The 27,577-nt window shown below is 37.5% G+C and overlaps 1 protein-coding gene across 2 annotated transcripts; it reads left to right on the top strand.

Moving 5' to 3' along the window:
• The first annotated feature begins 373 nt into the window (after positions 1-373).
• Positions 374-14,374, top strand: LOC149535033 (nudix hydrolase 16, mitochondrial-like). 2 transcript variants are annotated; one of them, XM_089807343.1, is made up of 6 exons: positions 374-537; positions 701-931; positions 1,406-1,520; positions 3,287-3,370; positions 3,782-3,928; positions 13,966-14,374. In XM_089807343.1, exons 2-6 carry the CDS (start codon positions 861-863, stop codon positions 14,224-14,226), a joined length of 678 nt encoding a protein of 225 aa, XP_089663469.1. In that variant the 5' UTR covers positions 374-537; positions 701-860; the 3' UTR covers positions 14,227-14,374. The 2 variants fall into 2 exon arrangements, with proteins under 2 accessions (XP_089663469.1, XP_089663470.1); XM_089807344.1 differs by lacking the exon at positions 374-537 and having other exon boundaries at positions 609-931.
• Positions 14,375-27,577: the final 13,203 nt, after the last annotated feature.

The raw sequence follows: 27,577 nt of genomic DNA, 5'->3' as shown, positions 1-27,577 counted from the left end.
AAGTTCAAACCATATTTATAGAGTTCAAATAATCAATCCATTTCTATTTATTGAAGCTGAAACCATACGAATCTGATAAGAGGCTAGATATGAATCCGCCATTGCACAAGTTTGATAAAAAAGGGGCAGACGAAACAAAATCCCGAAACAATGGTTTAAAAAGTGAAATCTGAATTGCACAATAGCCATTTTTTTGTGAGTGACTCTGCACGGTATTGTAGACTCCAAAACAGATAATTTGATAACATGACTCGTGAAAGAATCCATTTCTATTATCTGAAACGCAATACTCCAAAAGTATGATACAAGGAAACCTCTACGTGAACCATGTAGTTCCCTATTTTAAGAGGGATGGATAGCCATTCGTTGACTCATCTACTAATAAAACAAAAACTGAAATGAGATCGAGAGACTCGGCAAAGGGACGGTGGGCATTTGCTGTGGGAACGCGTGGAGGGGATTGAGGGCATCCATCCGTGGAGTCATGTGAAATGGATGGAACAGAGGAGATAGGGGCGCCAATGTCGGCGCCAACGTGTAGGTTCCGGCGCATGTGACCTTCCATGCGCCTTCCCCATTTCATTGATTCGGTCCCCCTTTTTAATATTGCCCTTTTAAAAGTTCTTATTCATTGTCATCTTCTTTTGGCATCATCTGATAGTACTGAATAATTGGAATAATTGTAGAAGAATCTTTGCAGGCCTCTATCTCTGAGCATAATTAGAGAGGATTGGAGTTGACGCTGTCTGCTCGTTTCGTATGGGAGAGGAAGCCTCTGTGAATCCTCCTATGCATGTTCTTCTCTTATCCTTTGCTTTGATTAAGACGCAAAGGGTCTTCTACTTGTCTGCACCTTAACAATGGTAGCCTTGGTTACACCCACCACTCGATCTCGCCAGCGCTACGTCAATGGCTGCCGCCTTGTGGCTGGGTCAGTGTTTATACCTCTTGCTCTCTGTTTTTCTGGTTCAGTCATGAACCCACTATCTTGAATTGCTTGTGGAGCTATTATTTCCTCTTCTCCTTTTGGGGGAAAAGTAGCTTAGCAGTTCTCTGTTATAATAGTCCAGTCTCTTGGGCTTGTTACGTCTTGCTAAAAGTATTTCTGTAGTAAAATCTGTAATGCAATAAGCAAAAGAGAATTTGTTAAGAAATTTGGGTAATTATTTTGCGAAACATTGAATATGCTAATTTTTAGAGAATTGGGGTAATTTTTTTTGTAAAATTTTGAATTCTATGCCAATTTTTAGAGAATTGGGGTAAATTATTTTTGCAAAGTTTGAATTCTATGCTGATTTTTTACAGGATTTCCTTCCCTTTCTTAATAGCCTGTTTGCAATACAGTTAGAATTTGTTTGTTTTGAAGCTTGAAAATGTTTTGAAGAGTTTCTTGTCAATTTGTCAGGTGCATCCCATACAGGTATAGTGAATCTTGTGATGCCTGCAATGTCGATGCACAGGGAGCAGTGGAGGTTCTTATGGTCACACCACACAGAGGCGAGGGTCTCTTGTTTCCAAAGGTGAAAAAGAACGCGAGAATCTCATGCATTTTTTCTGTTATTTTGGTACATTTTAGTGCATTTGGATACTTGGACTATTATTCGGATGTAATTTTTGTGGATATTCCGCTACGTAATTCATCAATGCAATTTTACATTTTTTTCTTAGCTTAATGTGGATTGGTTTATTAAGTTGTGCCATACCAAGTGCAGGAAAATAATTCTTATGTCCTAATTATGTGTTCATTTTTATTAATTTGAAAGGAAGCATGCATAATCAGATTAGAAAGTAACATAAAAAAATTTATTTGACAACAATTGTGCTACTTGCTTAAGCGTTTGTAGTGATATGAACAGTCAACTTGTCACAATCGTAGCCCTATCTAAGCCATATGATCATTAATATAGTCTCTTACGAGTTGTTGTAAATGGCAGGATTGAAACCACAGACTGATTTGGAGTATAAGGGTTACACCTCTCTTACTGTTAATTTCTCAAAGCTCTTGATATTTGTTGTCCGTATAGGAGAAGGATTCTATCTTCAGAATAAAAAAGAACAGTTTAACTTGATATTGTTGGATATTCACACAAGAGGAGGGTTCCATTGATCTAAGTTACTGAGAGTAAAAGAGAATATTTCTCCCAGAAAACGTTATCAATCCAGGCATCGTGCCTTATTTAAATTTCTACAAGTTGACATGCTCACTGTGACAAGAGTTCAAAATTATCTCTGCCAACGTTTGTATAGAAAGAATTGGACTTAACACACCATATCAGACATCTGCAACTACTAATTGACAGCCTCGAACGTCAATGAAGTTGCAATTATAATTAAAATCTATCATTATCAAGCAACACTGTTTAGATTGCAGTTCGGTAAATGATTCTGCTCAGAGTCGGAGTACTTGAAGTTTTAAAATAAATTCAAGTTTGTTTCTTCATAATTCATAAACATGCAAAATTGCCTTTGTTTCTGTTTGTGCCTGGACATCCAGAGGACAGTTGAGGAACTTTTAGGAACATTCAAATATCTCATAGACATTTCTCAACATTCGATGCTGTCTTAGGGACATTCAAAGTTTTCAATTTTTTTGGGGATGTCCTCTGCTTTCTTGTCATCTTGGAAATGCCATGGGGGCAAGGTGCCAACTTTATGGTTGGACACATCACCATGGAACACTTTATTTAATTGGTACTTTCAAGTGGGGCTGAATCTATCTATGACTTATTATTGTGAGTGTTTGGATCACTCAGAATAGCTTTGTTTCTGTTATGCTTTAGCAAGTTGTCCTTTGCGAGTGCTCAAATGTGTTTTAAAAGATTGCCTAATACAAGGTGGGAGTTTTTATGAGAGTTTTTATAAAAACTGATACAACCTTGTTTAGATTAATTAAGTTTGTAATTTCTACATTGTATGAATGCAAGGTTATATAATATAAACTTTAAAAGAATGCCTAATGCAAGGGGAGAGTTTTCATGAGAATTTTTTATAAAGACTGACATGGCCTTGTCAAGATTAAGTAATTTTGTAACTTCTGCATTGTATGAAGGGAAGTTTGCATAATATTTTATATATTTATTGTCTTGGCCAAGAAATTTGGCTGAGTTAATGTGCATGCAAGTTATTATTGTTTTCTTACAAATCAATTTTTGTGCAGACTTCACCTTAATAGGATTGCTAGTTGTTGGTTAAAGTTGTTGCTTTCTCTATCTATTATACTTTACGTTTCTCATTAATTATTTGGATTAAATCTCTTATTTTGTAACTCTTGTTTCCTTCATATCAGGGAGGATGGGAGACCAATGAAACACAAAAGCAAGCAGCTTGTCGGGAAACTTTAGAAGAGGCCGGGGTGAAGGGAAAAATTAAGGTATGGCTTCGTACTTTCACTGCCATCTTTTTATAGGCACCTCAGCATATCATATCCCCTGTTAAGAGAAATTTGTAACATTGGAACTTGTGGGCACACCACAGAAAATTTATGTCAGACATTCTGTGGAATTCCGATCAGAAATTCAGTGGGGAGGAGGAACAGGGAATCAATAGTTTTAGCTGATAAGAAAATAAAAATTAAATCTTCTTATAGACTGACAGGAACTGCCAACAGGGAAATGCATAAATCAGTACCATTATGTCCTCAATATGTGAATATATATTTAAGTACCAACCAATTTGCATGCTTGGTAACTACAGGAACTACAGCTTGTTATTGATTGGAATTTTACTATTATGTATTGCAAAGTTGATACTTGTTTTGGGTTTCATTTCTTTATGCCCACAGAATTGTTTGGGTTCATGGGATTTCACAAGCAAAAGATGCCGAGATGAGCATGGTTCACGAGGTAAACGTAAGGTTTATGTGTATCTGTTGCATGTCACCGAACAATTGGAATCATGGCCTGAAAAAGACGTTCGTCAACGGAAATGGGTCAGTTGCATTTGTAGCTCAAGACATTTGTCTATTATTTAGTGCTCAGATAATTCTCACATTTATTAGGTTTGTCATACTAACTACTTCCAGGTGCATTGAGTGCAGTTATGGATGCTACTTATAACAAAAAGTGGGAATATATCTCTTGTGATTAAGTCTATTGAATAACTCACCAAGACATAGACTGACTGCTTTCAGGGTCTGCTTGACCCTACTTATGAAAACATATAGTTGTAACTAAATACATTTAGTATGAGATTTATTTCTCTCTCAGGTGCTACTTTTTATTGTTGGCCTCAAACCATAATTAGGTGTTTTAGTTTTATTATCAACTCACTCAATGCTTTTTATACATTCTTTCACTTTGTTCATCACTTCTGGACCTGGCACTTAACATCTCCACATCTGTAAGCCTTTGGACTAAGGAGTACCAATGGTTCTAATTTTTGATTCCCTTAACTGGAAACATGTTATGTTTGCTGAATACCTTATGCTTCCCTGAAATCAATAGCTCTCGTAATGACATTCCAAATCATCATAGAACCCAACAAGATTAATTATGCATTATGGCTACATATCATACGCACATATTAAGTCAAAGTCTTGATTATGACCCACCAATAGTATAACAAAATGTTGAGATATCTTGCCCTCTCTTGATCAAAGTCCCTTGTATGTTAAGATTGCGAAAAGATCAGACAGTTGACTTCAAGGATCCTTTCATGTCAGGTCTCGATCGTGGATAAGCTCAAGGGTTGATGTGATTTGCTGTTAATCATGAGGGGCCTTATGTTTGTGTATTGAAGTTGATTTCAAATCATACCAGATGGGGAGCTAATGCAAGATGTAGCAATAGAGTACTTTTTTGTGGGATTTCACAAAATATGCAGAAAGCAAAGGGAAAAGGGTTTAGGAATTCTACTGTAATCTAAGGGTAATGACAACAGTAGGTAATGCTTTGATGGATAAATTCCAAAATAACCTAGCTCTACTTTGCCAAGTTATAGTACAACTACATGAGAACTGGTGCAATCTTCAAGGGTTTATGCAGGTGATTTTCATATCACAATGAGCACCATCAAAACAAACAATGCACACTGAATGGTAGAAGTTAAGCACATATAAAAGTGGGCTTCAGGTTAACTTTGCACAACTACTTGCAATTAGTAATTGTCAAAAGTATAGACATTGAAATTCATGAAAACGACATTGCATTCTCCATTGAAATTGTGATGTCAGAAATAGGTATAATATATAATTAAATTATAATAATAAGAATTGTCTTTAAAAAAATAATAATATCAAAAGAATAAAATAAAATATATAAGATGGTGTGATTAAGGACAAATGAAATCTAATAGTTGTTATGAAGAGGATCAGTTAGCAAGAGTTGTGCCCATCTATAATGAAGGATCACAATCCTTTCTAATAGCAAGATATAAGAAGATGTTCTCCATCAGTCAATTCAGCACAGAATAGGAAAGGAAAATAATTATTTATATCTGATATTCAAAATACATATTAACAGTGCCTTTTAAAAAAGAGGATTCATTTTTATTAAATAGTTGGTGAGTATCATATGACAGCATAGTGATATGCTATAGTTTATCTATCAATCAATGACGAATAGTAGAATATTATATTTGCATTCTATAAGGCTGGATATGTGTTAAAGATAGCTTAAACCCTAATTAGGTTAGTGGCTTGGACCAATACAATAACCGATGGCCCAAAATTTGCCATATCAACCCTAATCAGGTTAGGGAAAGAAAGAAGGAATCTACATGAATAAAGGAATTACATTGATTAATCAAGAGGTTGCCACCATCTTAGTGGGTAGTAAATGCCTACTACATGTGCCCAGTTAGGAAGGGAGTGGGGTGAATGATTGCCCACTATGTGTGCCCACTATGCATTAAATGCATCTTTGCCCATAATAGTCTACCTTTGACCTTGTCATTCAAATGCATGGAATTTGCTTGTTAGTGTCTCCAACTCGGCCATGCCGACGCTTGGTGCCGAGCGTTTGTATTCCAAGATTGGAATCGCCCTTTTAGAGTTGTTCAAGATGTCCTCCCAATCCGGTAACATGTCCTGAGTTGTGTGCATGGTATTTGAAAAAATGGAGTTCTCAGAAATGTCTCTATTGAAGTAATTCATCTGAAATAATTATTTCATTCTTTGCTAACTTCTGTGATAACAATGAGACAATTGTGTTGGAGATCCCTTGCTTGATATGCTCTGGGACCCTCCTCAACCGAGCAGATTCCTTGGTGAAATATTCAAACATTACCTTGGCTGTGATTGCTGCACTGTACTATCAAAGAAAGTCATATACATCCCTTTCATTGACAACTCCACCATCGATCAATGTTTGCTAGGGAGTCTTCATCAAATCCTTCAAGTTTGAGACCACCTCATCTTGATAAATATGTTCATCCTTCCATTGCTTGTCCATTTATTGTATCTTGGAAAGGACAACCAGTGCTCTGTCATGAATCTGCACCAAGTCTTCAACATGTTTATGTGCTTCATTCTGAATGCCATCTATCCAAACTTTTGCTCCCTGAGCAATTGGTGCAATCCTATCAATGCCTTCCACTGACTCAGTCATTATAATCAGAGGAGGAACAAAGGAAAGGCCTTCTTCCCTCACTGGATGAGGTAGGCTTTTTATGTATTTGAACAAGGCCTTGACCTCACCTTTTTGTTTTTGATATTTACCTGGCTGATATGTTAGATCAAGGCCCTGTGTGAATACATATTAGCCAAGTAAATATTAAAAAGAGGCATGACCAAAAACTAGGGAGGACAAAACCTTTCTGTAGCCTGCTCTCGGGAGGCATGACCTAGATCAATTTCCATCACATTGTACTCATCTATAGTAATCTGGTCTTTTGTTTTATCTACTGAAGGTGTTGTGAGTTTACTGAATCCAGACTCTCCACTAATGACCTTTGCAAATTCATGGCCTTGCCCTTCCCTTCGGATTGGTTGACTTGATTGAGAATTTCATGCAACTTGAGTGTTGGGTCAACCTCCTCCTTGCAACTTTTTTGTAGCCTTTGCCTCAACCATTTTGTGACATCAGCATTCTGATCACTCTGAATTGTCAATTGCTTCTGCTCTTGTATCACCCTAATATTATTTTCTTCCTTGGCTTTGGGACTTTCCACTGCTATCTCAGGAACTGTTACCTCTATGATAGGGACTTATGCTCTATAGCAGTGAGACTTTCCTTAGTGGCAACATCTTGTTCTGTGCTTCTTCCTTGTGCAAATCCCCTTTGGCACTGATACTCAATTTATCCTGCACTGGCCTAGCCATGTGATCCTCTCGCTCTGTTCTTCTTCTTCTTGTCTCCACTTCCTCTCCAGTGAAAGGACTTCTCTCTTGTAGACTCGGAGTTCGAATAGGTGAAGATGAAGTATTTTTGGAACTTCGCTTCTTCTGCTGAGGTTCTTCTATATGAATATTTGGCCTACTCCTTGATTTCACTCCTTGAGAAACACTTTTCCCCTTTCTTTGTTCAGTACTTTATAATGCGATTTCTCCTCCTTCCATTCTTCTTGATAAATGTTTTGACCTTTCATCTTTCAATGGTTATAGCCCCATTAACTTATATTTCAAGGTTTCCTTGATATGTTCAACCTATCAAACTGTTGATCAATCCACCACTTAGCAAAATCCAAGGCTAGTGCAGATAATGTATCAATGTCTGAGATCTCCTTCCTTGACCAATCATATGGATGAATCCTTTCTTTCTCTGAGTTATATCCCTTCAGGGTTATGTTTAGATCTTCCTCCATTTGATCTGGCACCCAAAAGATCTTGCCTGCTCTGATAATGTTCAGTAGCAACCTAGAACACATCCTCTTAACCTCGTTTTCATTTGTTGTATTGGTGCGAATATTCTTGAGGAGCATTTGTGTTCATATCTTTCACTTGCCACTATTTTGACTTTGTTTTATGGATCATAGTTCGATCTTCCTGCAAAAAAACGCAGGTGGAAGGAATGCATCTTGTCTAATGATCTCTTAGTTGTCAAGCATCAACACATTGCAACCTTATCTTCTCCTATGGAAATAGGAAACTCCAACCTTAACTTCCTCTTTCCCTTTTCAATTTTGTCACAAACTGTCAGTTGTCAGGTGATCTCCAACAGGACCATTTAATTGGTGTCGCTGACATCTGCCTACTTTGAAACAATTTTGGATTCCGGATAAACCTTTTTAGCTCTTTCTTGATTGGTTGCTTCTTGGTCACACTGGCTCCTTGGGATTCCACCATTTCACCTTCCTGTAAAACAGAAAATAAGCTTTCATAAGGGCATGCAAGGAATGGGAAAAAAGCAAACCAATCTTGTCCATGAAGGAGAAAAAGTTAGAAATTGATAAAAATTCTCCACTTTATCTCTAGAATTGGATTTGTCCACATTGCAAAGAATGATATAAAAACGTATATATTTGATTGAAAACACGAGTGCTTTACGAGGCATAATTTTCTTCTAGGCAAGCCAATAGTTAAGGCCTTTTGTCAGAGAACAAATATTGGCATTTATTGAAGAGCAAGCAAGAGTAGATGATTTGGTAAGAACAATAGCTACGGGCGATCATCCTTTGCTATAGAATAAGAAAGGATTGTAGGTCTCTGCATCACCTTCCAATCTTTAACCCGTACAGGGCCATATATTTTTGTTTGTGATTGAAGAACAACTACGACACTTAGAGAGTAAAAGAATTGCTGGAAACAAAATTTCATCATGAGGATAGTGAGATTGTTTAACAAAACATACATAGATGTATATATGCTAATGGATTGGCATTTAATGTTTTTTGCCTCCTTATTGGCAAAAAATGGTGGGATCAATTAGTGATGTTCCAAAGGCATTCAAGGGCCTAGGTTATGAGGTGTATACTACCTTTTTGGGTAGAGGTGAAACATATAGAGGACTCCTTGAAGCCCATCCAGGATTCTTGGGTCAAAACAAGGGTGCCCATCATATCTAATGGATGACACATTCAATCGCCCATTGATCAATGTTATTACAATGTCCCATAAAGAGGCAATGATTTGAGAGTAGTGGATTAACATTCTAGCATTCTTTGCTAACATGATTTGAGAGTAGTGGATTAAGGGCAGGTGAAGGATGGTCCATTTATTGCTAACATTCTTTGCAAAGCTATTGAGGAAGTTGTCTTGAAATGCTGTTCAAGTTGTAATAAACAATGCCAAAAACTGTGGGGCTATGATTGTTGCGTAATTAGCTAGGAGCTTTATTCACACATTTTTGGGACACCTTGCATTGTCCACTCTACATAATGCTGCAAAAAATTTGCAACAAAGTTGAATGGATGGATCAAATTGTATGCTGATGCTAATGAGATGCAAATTTTCATCACCAACCACCATATGTCACAAGGCATATCTAGCCAATTCTTGAGATTGGAGTTGGTTTAGGTAAATTAAATAATAAATATGTTTTACTTTGGTAACTTTTTAATTTAGTTTTTTATTATTTATTTTGAGGGTGGGTGTTGTGTTCCCTCCAACGCAATTGTTTTGAGACAACTTGTGAAGATTCTTGAGGCACTATCTAACATGGTAATCTGGCCTAATTCCCTAATTGGAGTGTGTGGAGGAATCTAGCACTACAAAGGCAGGAAACACTAGGAAAATGATACTAGAGGTGGGATTGTGCTTGGTACCTCATTAGTTTCATTGAGCCTATATTGAGCATGATCCAATATACAAACATGGATAGGCCTTGTTAGGCTGAAGTATGTGATGGCATTGACTCAATGATTGAGAAGTTGAAAGTCATCATAAATGAGAAAGAGCAAGATATTGAAGAAACATTCTTCAAAGAACTACGATAAATCTCATGGTGGAGAGATCAAACCAAATGACCTCTCCATTGCATTGTTTTGCTTTTGCATTGAGTCCTTACTATTGTAGTAAACATCTCCTTATTGGCACAAGAGTTGCTCCATATAGAGATCTAAACATTGCTCGAGGATACAAGGTAGCACTTTGTAGATTCTTAATGGGACATATGAGATGCAGTGAGGTCTGAATTTATGAGTTTTGTAAGCACAAATCATTGTGGTCTTGATGTTCTTTGAGACACTTATAGTTGGTGGGGCTTCCATGTAGAAGCATACCAACACCTACAACCTCTTGCCATCAAAATTATGCTGCAAGTAAGTCATTAGTTTTCTTTTAGAAGGAGATTGCCCATCTTGCTTTTGGGTTAATTGTTTTATTTATATTTTAATTTTATTGATGACTTCACTCTTCAATTTCAAAATCTTGATAGCTTGCCAGTTCATCTTCATTTGAGGGGAATTGGAGCACATACTCTGTCATCCTCCCAAATAAGGCACAATGGAGAACCCTTAAAAATGGGGACTTGGAGTTTGTGCATTCTAACTTGTCTTGCACACAAAGAAATATCCTACAAACAATTAGAGGTAAAGTAGTGTGATATTGAGCCAAAGCATGCTTAGTTAGATGCGTGCATTTCCCACCTTATTGAATTTGGATTTGATGATGACTATGAGCTACCTATTGATCATGTGTTTGAGAAAGCTAGTAACTGTGTCACTGCTAATGGCACTATTTGTGGTTCATATGATATTTTTGATGACCCGTATGATATTTGGTAAGTTATGGCTGGTTTTGACACTTGACATTATTATTTTTGAACTAAAATATTCATATGGTGGCGTATTATTTTGCTATGTTATTTGACTGTTACACCCCACCCCCAAAAACAAAAAGTGCCTGAACCTTGAGCCCAAATCAGAGACCAAACTGGGATTGGCAACCTTCGCTAAAATCTAGCTAGATTCTCATTACCTCCTAGAAATGCTTCAATATTTTATTTTAGATTTATCAATTTTCCTTGCCTTCTATGCCTTCACTTTTTCCATTGCCATGGAAAATTTCAGCGGTTCTCTACAATTATATTTTGTTCACTTGTTCAAATTGCAATTAATTTGTTTTCAAATGTTGGAGCCTTTAGTTAGGCCAGAAATAGCCTGAACCTTGAGCCCAAATCAGAGACCAAACTGGGACTGGCAATCTTTTCTAAAATCTTGCTAGCTTCTAATTACCTCCTACAAATGCTTTGATATTTTATTATTATATTTATCAAATTTCCTTGCCTTGTATGCCTTCACTTTTTCCATTGGCATGAAAAATTTTAGCGCCTCTCTATTATTATATTTTGTTCACTTGTTTAAATTGTAATTTAATTTGTTTTCAAATGTTGGAGCCTTTAGTTAGGGTTTTGAGCTTGATTTATGAGGGCTAACCCAATTGGGCATCTACATCAGTTCAAGGACAGTGCCAAGGAAGCTATCCAAAACAATTACATTGAAAATCAGAGAAAAAGTTAATCTATTTGGAACACTATCGATTGGAGGTGGAAAGTCAAATCTGCCATTGAAGATAAGAGAAAAGTTAATCTATTTGGACTACTATTTATTAGAGTTGGAACAGTCAAATCTGCCCACCCATTCACATAGCCACATGCTAGCTCAATCCCAATTTTGTCTTCGTAGATGATTTCAAGGGTGCTGAAGGGTCTCTCATCATGTACTGAGAAGATATTGATTGATTGAGCTCATGTTGAGGGGAAGATTGCCGCTAGCTTTCTATGGATGAACCATCCAAGTACCTAGTCATATAAATTCATAGTGTTCTGCTTCATTTTAGTGATTCCGAGGATGTTGAAGGACCTTTCAACATGTATTGAGAGGATATTGATTGAGATTGAGCTCATATCGAGGGAAGATTGCCGCTAGCTTTCTATGGAAGAAACATCCAAGCACTTGGTAACATAGAGTCTTAGTTCTCTGCTTCATTTTAATCTGTGATGCATGCAATTATTGTTTCATATGAACTCGTTATTGTAATTTTTGAAATTGGTGGAAAGATTCAGGGAGACAAATCTCAAATCTTGAAAAGCTAGCCCTTTGAATTTCGCCCCAACTTTGTAGCAGTTCTTGATGTGAATCCAATTTGAGTTTACTTGATGTTATCCACATGATGAAGTGCAATAGGTCTACATAAAGTTCCTTAATGATGTAATCTTTGTGCAATACAAGATTTTCCTTTTGCTCGAAAAATTGGAGGCTCAGATAGTCATGAGCTGATTGACATTGATGATGTTGATCCATATGCCAAATATACTCTCCATGATAGATTGGTCTCTTTGACTAATGAATAGAGGAGGGTGTTACAAAAGAAAAAGTAGGATGTGTTGGATTGAATGGCATCACGACTTATGATGATGTCAAGCTCGAGTCATTATCTTCAAGATTGGAGGAGGATCCCAACAACTGGGGAAGATTATGCTATGAACTTCGCTGCATTTGTGACTTTATACTATAATTTTCAATCATCATGTGATTCATATTTTTAATTTTATTATTGGCTATTGTAAACCTTCTTAATATTCAAATTTAATAGAAAATATCTGCTCATGTAATTTAATTTGCATGAAATTGATGTTTTTTAAAAGAGATTAAGAGTTTTACTGAGTTTGGAAACAAAATCGGGTTTGATAAATTTTTCCTAGTTGCAGGCTTTCAAACTATAGTAAAAACTAACAAAGATGGTCAAAATCATTTTGACGATACTCACAGAAAACTAGGCAAGATTTTAATACTCATCTTTCTGCATGGCTATTATTTCCACGAAAAACTTGCCAGACTCTTCTTGCCATGTGTTTGCCAAAAGCTCGCCTAGTTTATGGCAAGAACTCTACAGCAGAAGAATATAATGTATGGAACGCAAAAAAGCACACGTGCACACAAACACACATAAATTATGCCATGAAGAGCATATATATAGTGACTGCTATTTGAAGTGTTTGGAAATGAGGTCTCAATTTTCTATTTTTCATATTATATTTCCCTCAAATCATTTATACATGTTTCTTTTTGAATTTGAAGGGTTGGCCATATCTCATAACTTTTATCTTCTACTTGTGTCTGAAGCTTATCAATTTAGTCATGATAGGTTGTCAACAAACTTAAGGCAAGTTTCCTGTTTTTTGGCTCATATATGCTGCCACAATAGTGTATCGGTGGTCTTGTTGCCAGTTGAATTTTGTCTAAATGCTTTAAATTATGTTATTAGAATTTCTACGAAAAAAACAAGATTTTGATCATGTTCCCTTGTCTACCATGTAAATCATTAGCGTCTTAAAAGAACCACCTATATCAATGTTCATGATTACGTGCACATTCCTCATGAAAGCACTAACATCTGTCTTAAGAATATTCAGTAAGTAAGAGGAACGTACAGTTCTAATGTACGTTGATAATCTTTCCAGCTTCAACAGTTGATATGTATTGTGTGTGGAAGACACATTGATCTAGATCCTTGTGCTGCATGGGGACATATCCTCTGCCTTGGCACCCTCTCCCCAGTGCCGAAATGTTTTGGGGACTCGGGGACTTGGGGCTCTATTGCCTAGGACAGCCCTAAGACAGCCCTTTATACAAGCAGTGACTCAAATTCAAGCTCCAATTTTGATACAGATCTACCAATTGCATCCTTGATCAGGGACAGCAGTATATTTTCTCTGTTTTTGTCATTTTATAGTTAAAATTTTGAGCCTTTGGGCATTTTGTTACAATTCTCGTATAAAGTATATGTATATTGACAATGAAAGCATTTGAATTTTGTTAATGCATGTGATATTTTAATCTAAGTAAATGTCGTATATTAAGGTTCGACAATGTCTATGAAATTGGTGTGTCTCCATCTACAAGATAGATGGCATTCTGCCGTTATGTCATGGTGGTTAGAATGATAGAAAGCATTGGTAAGCTCTTTGTCAACAGGATGACACCCTGCCATTGTGTCATAGCATCTAGGATAATAAGGACATGCATTGTATCATGGAAGTTAGGGTCCTTGGAGTCTAATGGCTAAGAACATCATCTTTTATTTCATGTTTACTATGTTGCGTGATGACAACTTGGAGATGACTCCATGATGCTCTCTTTGTTTCCCAGGTTACAATGGAAGAAGCAATGAAACTCTGTAAGAAATTGTGGATGCGGAAAGCGCTTGAAAGGTGTACATATTTTTTCAAGGGTGGATATGCTGATTATTCGGCCTCAGATTCACCGTCACATGTCTTAGAAGATGAAGAATATTCCGAGCAGTCTGCATGCGAGGAAATGGTCCCCGAGTGTGCAGATAATAATGTTGCCAGTGACGATGACGTTCCAAGTTTCACAACAGAGGAAAACACAACTTCTTCCTCTGATTGAGAGGCCTTAATTGTATTCTACAAGCACTGTATTTTCTTCATCAGGTTGCAACTGGTTGGCGTTTTTAAACGCGTCCTGACATATAGAATTGCAGTGTATTTTGTAAATTTTCTGAATTTGAGTCAAATGATGTTTTTTCGTTGTCGTCTTTGATGCGTGCCAGTGGATAATTGAATACATTTCATTGAGAACGGTAGACTTGGTCATTGAAGGAAATACTATATTTTTAGATAATTATCGGTTTTCTCTGGTATCGATTATATGTCATTTTCAAGTGAAAACAGTCCCGAATCAAACATACGAAATATATGTTAAAACAAACCCGAGGTGGACAAATGCACTATATTAATATTGTAAAAGGGGTATGTGGACTAAATTTGAGTGCGACCGGAAAGCGAGGGGTTTGGAAATTTGAAAGTTTTAAATTAGGTTTTTATTAGATAAGCAGGTAGAGGGTCAGGGCCCTGAGCCCTGATCCTTTACAAATGTAACAGTTTACATCACAGGGAAGCGGTTCCCTACATTTCAAAATAACCAAAAATAGAGCATTCAACCCAGCACATCTAAAGTAAATCCATCCATATCTAGAATAAAACCCACAATACTAATCCACATCCCCATAATCTTAAGATTCATATAGATAAGTATACGGGAGTTTATCACCGATAAAAGCCATAGTGACAAAAGTCAGAAGTCCAAAGCTTCATCTAGGAGTAAAAAACTGAAAAAGCTTAACTAAGCATTGTTTAGATGTCAGAATTCCAGTTAAAGATAAAAGCTAAGAGCTCCATCTAGGAGTAGAAAACCAAAAAAGCTTAACTAAGAACACTATTTAGATTTAAAGAGGGTTTCTATTAGGCCCCAATCTTCTTCGCGTTCCTTTAGCACCATGGTAAAAAACTTAACTAAGAACATTGTTTAGATTTAAAGAAAGTTTCCATAAGGCTCCAATCTTCTTCTCGCTCCTTTAGCACCATGGTCCAAGTTTCCAAGGGTGCAACTTTCGCTTCTCTACTATTGCCAATCCTCCTTATCCGTTTCTTGAACTTACCTGTTGGATATTTTTGCCTTCATTCAACCCGTTAGAGATAATCTGAGATATATTTAGTGGACTAAAATCTGTTTTAGTGGGTTAAAAAGTCATGTTATTTGCGGATAATTGCTATTTTAGACAATTATTTTTGCCCCTTGCGAAATGGTGTACCAGTTAGGTTTTGCTGCGTGGCTTAATTGTGTTCGATGATGTGTGCCAGTGTTTTCTCAAAGTCTGCATCTTCATTCTTCATCGATGGTTGTGTTTTCCCCTGCCATGTTGCGATCAACTTTTGGGAGCAACATGACGAACCGGGGGATGAAGAGGGTTAATACGATAGTTCCATGTGGCGGGGTTAGCGTTTTGTGTTACCCGATTTTGCGGTTTCTACTACTGGTTTGTGAAATCGCGCTAGTCGTTTGATATAAAAGCTTTCTTCATGGACGGTCGAGTTTTTAATCTTTCATTGGGGGTTTTTGGTGCTGCATCTAGGCTGTCCATTTAAACTAGAACTTTCTTCATCTATGGATCATAATTTTTTATTGGTAGCCCAAATCTTTTACCATGCGTGGCGGAGTTGCTCATAGGTGCATGGGTTGATTAACATGTTAACTATCCTGACAATTTCTTGTAAGTGACAATTTGAATGTTTGTAACCACATGTTTTCAAAGTTGGTTATTTAATGTAACACAACATCAGTGCATCCCCATGCCTCTTTATTAATTTCTACGGATATTTCTGTTTCTTTCATTTGTCAGTCACATTCATTTTGCCCATTGTATCACTTCTAAGAGCCAAATTGTTACAAAATCATATTTTTATCTGATAATAATTTATTTATCCCTTTAACTTAACTCCACTCCACTGTGACCAGAGTTTGAAGTTCAAGTTTAGATTTGAGTTATGTCTAAACTCTTTAAAGGTAGTTCTTTGTACATATTATGGGTTCTTCTCTATGATAGGGAGGTTGGCTGAACCAATCACAGGTTCATGCTACTACTCTTCTTGAAAGATTTCTAGGGTGTCTTCACCACATCACTTGTCACCTATAGGATCTTTACTATCTGTAGATCCCAATCCTTCCAAACACACCCTATACCTTTTCTTGGGATTCTTGGATCATATGCCAACCCCTTGAGGATTTTTGGGGCCTTGGGGTCACCACCTTCCTTCAGTACCCTAACTCAAATTGAGTGAAATTAAGGGTTGTTGTGCACTCATTTTTAGGCCAGTAAATGGATTGGTGTGACCTCTCCCTCTTCATCAAAGCTTGCAAGACTCCTATTTTCAAATTCCTAATGGAATTTTGGCTCTAGCTATGCAACTTTGTAAGTTATGATGTTTGCAATTTAGTCATCTAGTTGGACTCATCATAGGGTCGCCTAGGAAGAAACATTAAAAATAGCTCCTCTACATTTCAAGGCCCATGCTTATGTATTATATATGTACATGGAGTCTACTCACTATTCCCAAGAGGCCATTCACAATGGAAGGTGAGAAAGTGAGTTAGAACCCCATCTTTGCAAATTGCTTGGACAAAACCAGTGATAGTGCCAAAAGAAAACTATTTACAGAAGGAAAGCAAATATGCAAGAAATTCCTAACTAATGACACACAAAATCAAGAAAACATCTAAACTACTCCAAACATGTGTCATAGTGCCAACTTCAATCTTCTAACTACCCACTATAATGGAAATACACATAAAATGCACACAAATCACTTTAAAACTCCAATATTCTAAACTTCTCTCCCTATAATGGGTGTTGAACCCTACATTTTGTTCAGGGCATGTCTTATGTAGGGTGGTTAGATAGTTACCCATTTAGGGCTCTTGGTCATCGATTTGCAACATTTGGACAATGTTGTTCAAGCATCATCTCAAAGTTGCAAAGTTGCACAATGCAACTTTTACATCTTTTTGGCAATTTCTTGCAAAACTTAATGAGTTCCAATGCTCATTAAACCTTACCAAAGACCTTAACAATGATTGAAAAATGGTTCTAACACATCCTAGACCCCACAGGGCTCATGTTGATGTCATCATCAACTTTATGCAAATCAGGGGGCTTTACAACTTGTTGATCCCTAATTGCACCTACAAGTGTCCTAAGACTCTTCAAACAAAACCCTATTGCACTCCTACCATGTTCCACATAACCTTAAACAAAATACTTCCAAAATGCCCTAAAGGCATGCACACACACAACAAAACAAAACTTGGATTGATTAAGCAATCCTTAGGTGCTCTTGCACCACTCTGGTTCATTTGTAACAATATTATGTATTGTATTTGAAATTCTCTTTTGTCTTGTAGTAATAAAAATATCTATTTTAACCTTTTCTTATCATTCTACTACCTTGTGCATTTCTTTTGCCTTGTGGTGAACATTCATTGTCTATATTCCTAGTTGGTTGTCCTGATTAACCTGCTCATGAATGTTGTGTCGTGAATATGTTTCCTTGTAACATTTTATTAGTTTTAATCTACATGAGTTTTAGAAGGGTAGATTAGAGTTATGTGTATTTTGGTATTTTATTTATGTTTTGTGCAGTTATAGGTAGTGTAACTATGTCTCAATTTGGTGCATCATCCACTCCTTTCCCTTTCAACATTCAAATTTCATGTTTTCCTTCTCTACCACTCACGGGAGGGCACTGCCATATCATGCGTCGGTATGGACCTTTTCAAACTTGGGTCCCCATAAAGCGGTATGGCTCGATGCTAGGTTCGCGAGGTTGAAACTTAGGTGTGATACACTTTATGAGCCGGTATGGAAAAGTCTCATGAATGAGCTCTGTCTTCAAAATTTCTAGTTTAGGTGCATCTTGTTTGCATGTTTCACAAGGTTGCTTGTGGGTCATATGCCAAGCATGGGTGCAAACTTTTGTGTTAGCATTACCAATTGTAAAATCCATCACAACTGTGTTCATGATAGAATTAGTTATGTGAATGAAAGAATTGAAAGATTTGTCAATAATTCCACACTTATTATTTACCATTTTCCCTAGTTGATCCAACTTGTCCACAATACCTTGCAATAGGTTGTCATGTATATTATTGTCTTCCCAAACACCAACACTAATTTTTTCTTCCTATCTTTTTCCTCATCAATATAAAGTTCATCTTCTTTATCAAATTCACTTTCATCATGGTCTTTTTTCGAATCCTTATTTGAGCTTTCCACCCAGGTGGTCTCATGTTCCTCTAATTCTTCTACAGTCGTTCATTAATTTCTAGTGCCGTTCTTTGCATACCATGCTTTCTCAGGATCCCAAGCTGTTATGACACACTTTATTCCCTTGCTACTCCACCCCCCACTCTCCTCTCTCGATTTCATCTCCCTCACCACCCATGCCTCCACTCTATACGACATCCCTGGCCAACCCCTCCACCTCACCTCGCCTCCCCACTACCACCACCTTTTTACTCCCTCCAACATTCTTGAGGCTGTCAGATACATGAGATGCAGCAGGGCACCTGACGAGGAGGGTTTTCAAGTTGAGCTCCTCAAGCTTGGTGCCTCAGTGTTGTGCTCCTTTCTTCCCACTCTTTAACAGAGTGGTCTGCACTAGCTTCTCGGACTCCTGGTTGAGGCATGTGATATATTCAATCCACAAGTCTAGGCTGACTTTTGACCCCAACAACTATAGGACTATCATGATTGGACACACCTTTTCCAAACTCTACGTGACAACACTAAACACTATCCTTACTAGAGAGCTTGATAGGAGGGCTTGCAGAGCTAGAGGCCAAGCTAGGTTTCAAGCAAGTTACCAAACCATGGACCACATCATGATGTTATGGGCTATTATTGAGGAGGCTTAACACTGCTTTGTGAAAGTTTATTGCAGTTTTGTAGACTTTCATAATACTTTTGACACTGTCTCATAGGTTGCCCTATTCTCGAGGCTCTGAGACATTGGGATTTCAAAGATCTTATTGACAACTATTATGAGGTTATACGAGAACATTGTGGGTAGGTTTAGGACTCCCAAGGGTTTCTTCGCTCCTATGCAGAGCACTATTGGGGTGAAACAAGGTTGAGCTCTTTCCCCCACACTATTTAGCATTTATATTGATGAGCTTGAGACCTTCCTTAGAGAGTCTTCGGTCCCAGGTTATGGTTGTTACTTACACCAAGTTTTGATCTCCATTCTCCTTTATGATGACAATGTGATCCTTTTAGCATCCTCTCCTGAGAGTCTTCAGAGGCTCCTAGATGGTTTGGATTTCTTCTATGACTTGTGACAACTAACTGTGAACCTGAGTACGACTTGAGTTATGGTATTCAACTGACTGAAGAGCTCTGATCTACACTTTTACTTTCAAAGGTAGGAGATTGAGATCACCTCTTCTTACACGTACCTCAGTGTCAAGCTCTTGGGACATCACTTTAGTATGAGGCCGACCATCCAAGCCAGAGTTAACAAGGGGATGTGCTTCCTTGCTATGCTTGAGAGACAATGCTTCATACACCTCTTCTAGGACACGATGTCCAAGTTGTCCCTTCTGGACTCCTTAGTTAGAATGACAATGCTTTATGGTTTAGTGGTATGGGGACTACTCTTCTTGACTCAGATTGGGTCTCTATTGAGTGTGTTCAGACTCTGTTTCTCCCACACATTATCAGATGCCATAGATTTCACCCCCCATGGCATTATTATGGAAGGATTTGGGGCTCATCCTTTCAGACTAGGTGCCATTTTTGATTTGGTTTGGTTTCTTCACTAGCTTCGTGGCTTTGTGGATTCCGCACATGGTTGTCATAGATATGCTTATTTGGCCTATTGCTCTTCTGTTGCCATTGTTGCCTCGGATCCCTCCCTTAGAGGTCGATGTTGGTATGCTCAGGTGACCTCTTTGTTGAGCTCAATAGGGATTGATATTGACCACCTCCCTCCCTTCCAATTTTCCCTGGATACTCCCGCTCATCTCCTCTTGTCACAACAGGAGTTGAATGGGCATGTCAGGACGAACATTTACAGACAATATATCACTGCGACTTGGAGTAACCCAATTGGGGGGTTATGTCCTAAGATGGCCTTTTACATTGAGCATTTCTTGGTTATCACTGATGGGATTATTACACAACCTAGCTACTTTTTGTGATGTTGGTGTCATGCCTTATGCATCTTCCTTGGATCTTTCAAAGTTGGCTCCCACCGATTACGGATCCAGATTGATCATCATATGGGCAGAGAGGACCAGATCTATCGCTTGTGCTCCTTGTCAGAGGCTAAGACTTAGAACCATTTCATCTTTGGCTGCTCATCCTACTATGAGATCAGAGGGATATTCTATTGTCTATTCAAAGAGTGTAGTTCCCTTGCAGCTTTCTTTGTGTACACGGATTAGAGGTGTTTGGCGCTCTATCTCAGGGAGGTGATGCAGTTTTGATACCATACTTTACAACACTTGATCCCCTACAAGGCCTTGGATCAGCTCCTCACCACTACATTCTTCTCCCCCTTCTCTATAACACAAGGGGTGAAGTGGATCTCCAGTGCCTCCTATACCCCCATGGCTGGCCACTCCAGATTAGTGAGACCTCGCACCAAGTTTACTCTTACACAACTCGCAGCAATGAACCAGAGTTCCTTCCTGCCTAGAACCGTCTCGTTCGGTGTTGGATTTCCTTCAATAGACAAAGGATCCCTAGTTCTTGCCTCTTTGTTGGCTCCTTTGTTGCTTTGTTTCTTTTGTTTCTCCCTTGCTCTTTCCCAGACACCATTTGGTGTCTTGTTGTCCATTGTGTCTTGTTGTCCTATCATAGCCATTTTGAAACCATTTCAGTTTATCCCCATGCTCAAGAAATTTGTTAATTAAGTTTTAATAATTCCCAGAGCCATTCTTTGCCACCCTCATACTCAAGTATTCTAGGATAGTTGTGTTTACTATCATTTTAGGAGACGTAATTTCCAAGCTGCCCACTTTTACTACACATAAAAACCAAGAATTTTTGAATTTAGACATTAGCATGTTCTTATATATGTACATGACAATGCAAAATATGAATAAATTCCAAAGCTCCATATTCTTACTTAAAGCTTCACAATTAATCGGTTCATACCTTTTCTAGGGGCCATCATTAAACATCACAGGTTAAGGAAACTATTAAGCTTGGAAAAAGAAAATCAACTTTGACTATTTAACACTTTTAGCCCAGGAATTAGTTGTTAGTCTGTCACATTTAAGCCAAATGCTTTCTTAGAGCCACCCATGACAATAGCGAGATTTCTTTCTTTTGATATAGGTATTGCCATCTCTAACAACTAACTCCTTAATTTTTTATTTTTTATTTTATCATTGTGGAGTCTGATGAAGCCCAAATTTTCACATATTTGAGGCCTCTGTTTGTGAAGTAATTTTGAGACTTGATTTTCTGATAACACTATAATTTTGAGACTTGATTACTGATATCATAGTGTTAAGAGTATTCTCAAAAGATTATCATTGATGTCTAGAAAGCAAGGTGCAATCATTGACAATCATTGATCTCTAGAAAGTAAGGTGAAATCATTGACAAGTTATGAAATATTTTGTGATAAGAATTAAAATCTACAGAGGCTCGGATAATAGACTCTTCATCAAAGCAATAATAATCTAAGCATATAAGGATAATTCCAATAGCTGTGAGATCATCCATTCACTCCCAAGATTTAGAGCACATTTACCCATGTAACATAATATATTAAAGCATAGTCAATAGGATGGAATAATTGTGTGTGATAAGAAAAAGGGAGCACAAAGATAAAGCATTGTTGAAGATACATATGGAGATGTGCTAGATTTAAAATGCATAACACTTGTAGAGGGCCCAAGAGTCATAAGTTTGGAAGGAGCCGCAACCTCTACTTATTGTAATGATGCCAATTCAAACTCCCATACTAAGCATTGACATTGAATGAATTGGTGCTGTCTATGCAGAGGCCAAACTGCACTTTTATTAATTAATTGAAAAATTACATATAATAGTTTTATGAATTTTAATTTATTAAAAAATGCAAACAAATTGGTTATGTAGGTGCATTTTGGCCCCTCCATAACCAAAAACGAATGAATTATTCACCAAGTACCGATAGTAAAAAGCTCAACAAATGCTATGCAAAGGTGGCAGGTGTTAGAAGAGTCACAGATGACAGCAGAGATCTTGTGCATTTAGACATTCAATCTTTAAAGGGTCAAAGCATATGTTTGAAATTGGTGTGAGAGTTCTAAGGGGCCTTCAACTGAATTTCTTGGAGTGTGAGTGCCCTTCTAGATAATGCATCTGCCAGCTTGTTGAGGACACCCTTCTTGTGCTTGATATTGAAAGTATATGCTTGTAGGTATTCAACCCACTTCATGTGCTTATGACTTAACTTTTCCTGTGAATTCAAGAAACTAAGTGCTTGGTTGTTTGAATATACAATGAATTCCTTGGGAAGCAAATAATGCCTCCACTTTATTAGTGATTGGACCAATGCATACATTTCTAGATCATAGGAGGAGTATTTCCTCTTAGCTTCACTCAACTTTTTAGAATGAAAAGCTATTGGTTTTCCCTCTTGGCTTAGAACAACCCCAATTGCTACATTGCTAGCATCACACTCAATATTGAAAATCTTTTCAAAGCTTGGCAACACTAAAATAGGTTGAACAACTATCTTCTCCTTTAGTAACTCAAAGCTCTTGTTAGCATGCTCATTCCATACAAACTTAGTTTTCATTCCTCCCTTGATAGTATCTAACATAGGAGCACAAATTGCACTAAATTTTCTTATAAACCTCCTATAGTAGTGTACAAGACCATGAAAACTTCTTACCTCTATTGTTGACCTTGGAGTAGACCAATTCATGATAGCTTCTACTTTGCTTGTAGCCATTTTCAGTTGACCATGTGCTAGAACAAACCCAAGGTACACTAGCTCTATTTTGATGAACTCACACTTGTCCAAGTTGATCATCAACTTATCATCATGTAGCTTCTTGAAAACAATGTCAAGTTGCTCTAGGCGCTCACTCCTTGTCTTGCTATATATTTGTATATCATCTAGATACACAACTACAAACTTTCCTATGTAGTCCTTGAGAACTTCATTCACGAGTCTCATGAATCTGGAGGGGGCATTAGACAATCCAAATGGCATTACAAGCCATTCATACAACCCTTCATTGGTCTTGAAGGATGTTTTACACTCATATCCTTCATATATCCTTATTTGGCGATAACCACTCTTCAAGTCTATCTTGCCATGGTACTTGGCTTCACTTAGACATCCATTAGGTCTTCAATCTTAGGGATGGGGAACCTATACCTAATGATTATCCTATTTATGGCTCTTGAATCCATACAAAGCCTTCAAGTTCCTCCTTTCTTTTGTGCAAGTACAGTAGGTATGACACATGGACTAATACTCTTCCTAATTAGGCCTTGGTTTAGGAGTTCTTATATTTGCCTTTCTATTTCCTCATTTTGTTGAGGGGTCATCTTGTAGGCTACTTTGTTAGGTAGGGTAGGTCCTAGGATAAGGTCTATCCTATGGCTTATGACTCTTTTAGGGGATAAGGCTAATGGTTGTCCATCACTCACAATACATTGTTAAGCTTTCAACATACCTTGAATCTCCTCAGGTAACTTTGCCCTCTTAGTGTCCTTGCCTTCATTTCCCTCCTTTGGTCTCAACACTAATGCAAAGCCTACAACTTCACTTTCTTCCATGGTCTATAGGAACTCCTTTTCACTCACCATGAGTACATTTGGACCAGTTGTCTTTGTTTTAGCATCTTCCATCAATGATTGTATTTTGAAGGTCACTTTGTCTTTCTTAAAAGTATAGGAGTTCTTTCCTCCATCATGGATTGCTTGGCGATCAAATTGCCATGGTCTACCTAGGAGCAAATGACATGCATCCATAGGTAACACATCACCTAAAACTATATCCTTATACCTTTTAATTGAGAACTCCACCCATGCTTTCTCATTTACTAACACATGTTGGCCTTTATTTAGCCATGTAACCTTATTAGGATTTGTGTGGGGCATTCTTGTTAGTTTTAGCTTGCTGTTTGCTTCCCCTGACACAATGTTGTCAGTAGATCTAGAGTCAATGATGACTTTACACACTTTACCCATCATTTTTCACTTTATCCTGAATAAAGACCTTCTTTGGCTTGGTTCATCCTTCACTAGCTCTTTGATCAAAGTTCTCCTCATCATGAGGTTCTCCCCTTCTTCAAAATTCAATGGTACTTCAGCATGCTTAGCTGCTATATTGGACTCATCTTGTACTAAGTTTGTCCTCTTGTCACCTCCTTGTGTTGAACCACCTTTCTCTGGACAGCTATAAGTAAGATGCCCCATTTGATTGCAATGGTAGCACTTCATATTGGAAAAGTAATTTCTTCTTCCTCCTTATCCACCACTCCTTCATCTAGAATTAGAGTTTCTTCCTCTACCACCTCTACTTGAACTTCCTTCTTGTTGTTCACTGAATTTCACCTCACCTTGAGCCCTTGAATCTAAACTTTTCCCACCATAGCCACCTCTTTGACCTCTATTATCCTTTCTCTTAGCTTTACCTTTAGTGGTTTCTTGCTTCCTCTTGGTTTTCTCTTCAATCTTTAAGGCCATTTGATAACACTGCCTAATGGTATTGAAATTTACTAGGCTCATCTATTATGGAATAGACCATTTGGGGCCATTCAAGTATCTTTCCAGCTTGATGCTTTCATCTTTAACTACCTTGGACATCAAACATAATTTTTGAAATTCCTCAGTATATGTTGGACATCCAAATCTTTTTATCTAAGATTTTGTCTCCTCCTATGAAGCTAAACTTCAAAGTCATTAGGAAGATAGGTTTGCTTCACTTTGTTTACCATACCCTTCCATGTAACTATAAGACCTTTTCCATCCTTTTCTCTCTCAGTTTGCACAAACTTCCACCAAGTAAGAGTTGAACCTCTTAATCTAGACTTGGCCACCATAAATTTGTGTGCCTTAGAGATACCATCACATTCAAAATGGTTCTTAATGTTATCAATCCAATCCACAATTGAATCTAGATCCATTTGTCCACTAAATAGTGACACTCCATCTAAAGCTTTGCCACTTAATGCTTTTAATGCCTTTAAAAATGGCTCTTTAGGAAGAATAGGGTTAGGTGTTGGTTCTTCTTCTTCCAACTCCAGTTCCTTCTCCCTTGCTTCTTTTTCTTCCTTTAGGTCAATTTTCTCTTTGACCTTATCAGTTTTGTCTTGGACTTCACCCAAGAGTTGCTCCATTTGGGCTAGTCTCTCTCTTAATGACTTGTTGTCTTTTTCTTGTTCTTAAACCTTCTTGGCTAACCCAATGTTAGTCACTACGGTTGTATCTTCTAGCTCGCCACTTGGTGTATTTTCTCCCATTGATTCAGTAGATTGCAACATCAACCACAAGCCTAATCAACTAGGCTCTGATACCAATATGGTGTGAGAGTTCTAAGAGGTGCTTGCACTGCTTCTCATGAGACCTAGCTTGTCTCTTCTAGGCACCTAGTCCTCCTTAGTCCTTGATTGGTCTAGATCATTAACTAATACCAATCCAAAATCCTCTTTAAGATTTTGATCCTTTGTGCTTACCCTCATAAGACTAACACTCTGGTTTTAGTACTCTTCTCCACACTCACTTAGAGAGCTCTAAGTGCAATTTGCTCACAAACTTCATTCTTCATTGCAGGGTCATCCATCAACACAATGTCATTCCTTTTTCTTGCATTTGAGTGCATTTAGAAAACTCTTTAGACTTCTTCCTTATCAATTTTAAGGTTTTTCCCTTAGGAAGCCTAATTAGGCCTAATACCAATTAGCACTTGGAATTGATTAATTCCTCTTTCTTGCAAAAACTCCCCAAACAAACTGGTAAAAAAATTCCAATTCCCAACACCCTTTTGGATTTCCTAAAGGATTCTATGGGACTTAGACTCCTAGATTGTCTGTACAGATGTTTCCTATAATCTAGGTCTAATAGGGCTAAAAAGCTTATTTCCTAGGACAAGACTATAAACTTTTTTATAAACTCACTCAAATGGATTGGCATGACCTCAATCATCATGAAGTATCAAGATATGACTATTCCTTTCTTGTACTATACTTGTTCCATACAACTCTTCTATTCCCTGCACTTAATCATTAGATTTTGCATTGTCAAACCACTAACTAGGCATTCCTAGCTTGCCTAGGGCTTGAGTTTAAAAATAGTTCCCAAAACTTCCACAACTTCTAATCCTAGACATATGTACACTAATGAATCCTCTAGCTTTTCCATCTACCCTTAGGTATTTCCCATGGCTAGATTTCATGGGGAGCCATTTCTTTACAAACTGGTCAGCACAGATCCAGTGAACTCTCAAAACCAAAAACAATTTATTTAACCCTCCAAAACTACTCTAATCAACTTGCTTATTGAATGAAAAAATCTTAATACTAAACCTAGAATATTATTTAATCACCAAGTCGAGCCTTTCGATCCATTTTAAGGTATTGTGATCACAAAAACTCAAATTTTTTTAGATTAAGGTAAAAATAGGTTTTGAAGGGACTCGAAACCCTTTAACAAAAGAAAAAGATCAGCATTAAGAACAAACTAGGTTTTACAAGGACCTAAAACTTATAGTAAAGGAAAAAAACACAAAAAACTAAGTTTTAAAAGGACCTGAAATCGCAGATTTAAACCAAATACACCTAGGTTTTACAAGGACCTAGAACCTAAAGTGTTAAATAGAAAGATGGAAAATAAAAAACAGAGCCAACAAAACCACCCAGACCAACAACCAACACACCAACGACCATGACCAACACCTACAACAGTTCCTTGATACTCTTCTCCACCTCCTTGCCTGATTTTGTAGTAGTCTAGATAATATCAACCGTGGCAGAATTCTATTCCAAAAAACTCAATTTTTTTTTGTAACACTGTTCAGAATTCTATTCCACACACCAAGTTAATACAATGTATCTCTCCTTATATCAAGATTAGAGTCTTGGCTAATATATGATGCCATCTCCATCATTCTAGGGCCCGTTAGTCGAGCACCATCTCCCAGACTTTAGGGAATATGATGGTAACAATTTTGCATGCAACTTTTGCAATTATTGCCAATGTTGTCATGACAATATTTTTGCAACATTTGACAACTTCTTAATAAGCCATGATCCTATTTCTTAGGACCTCTATCCTCATGAGATTTTGAGGAACCAACTAGCTTAATGACCCTACAGGATGATAATAACAACCTTAACAATATTTATGTGCCTAAGACACATTAAAGACTTTATCTCATTATTTCCTCTA

The sequence above is a fragment of the Cupressus sempervirens genome, chromosome 10 (assembly GCF_028749045.1).
Source record: "Cupressus sempervirens isolate cs-2001-9-10 chromosome 10, ASM2874904v1, whole genome shotgun sequence".
NCBI classification, from domain to species: Eukaryota; Viridiplantae; Streptophyta; class Pinopsida; order Cupressales; family Cupressaceae; genus Cupressus; species Cupressus sempervirens.
The sequence above is the reverse complement of the archived record's forward strand: the minus strand, read 5'-3'. Positions and strand labels throughout refer to the sequence as shown.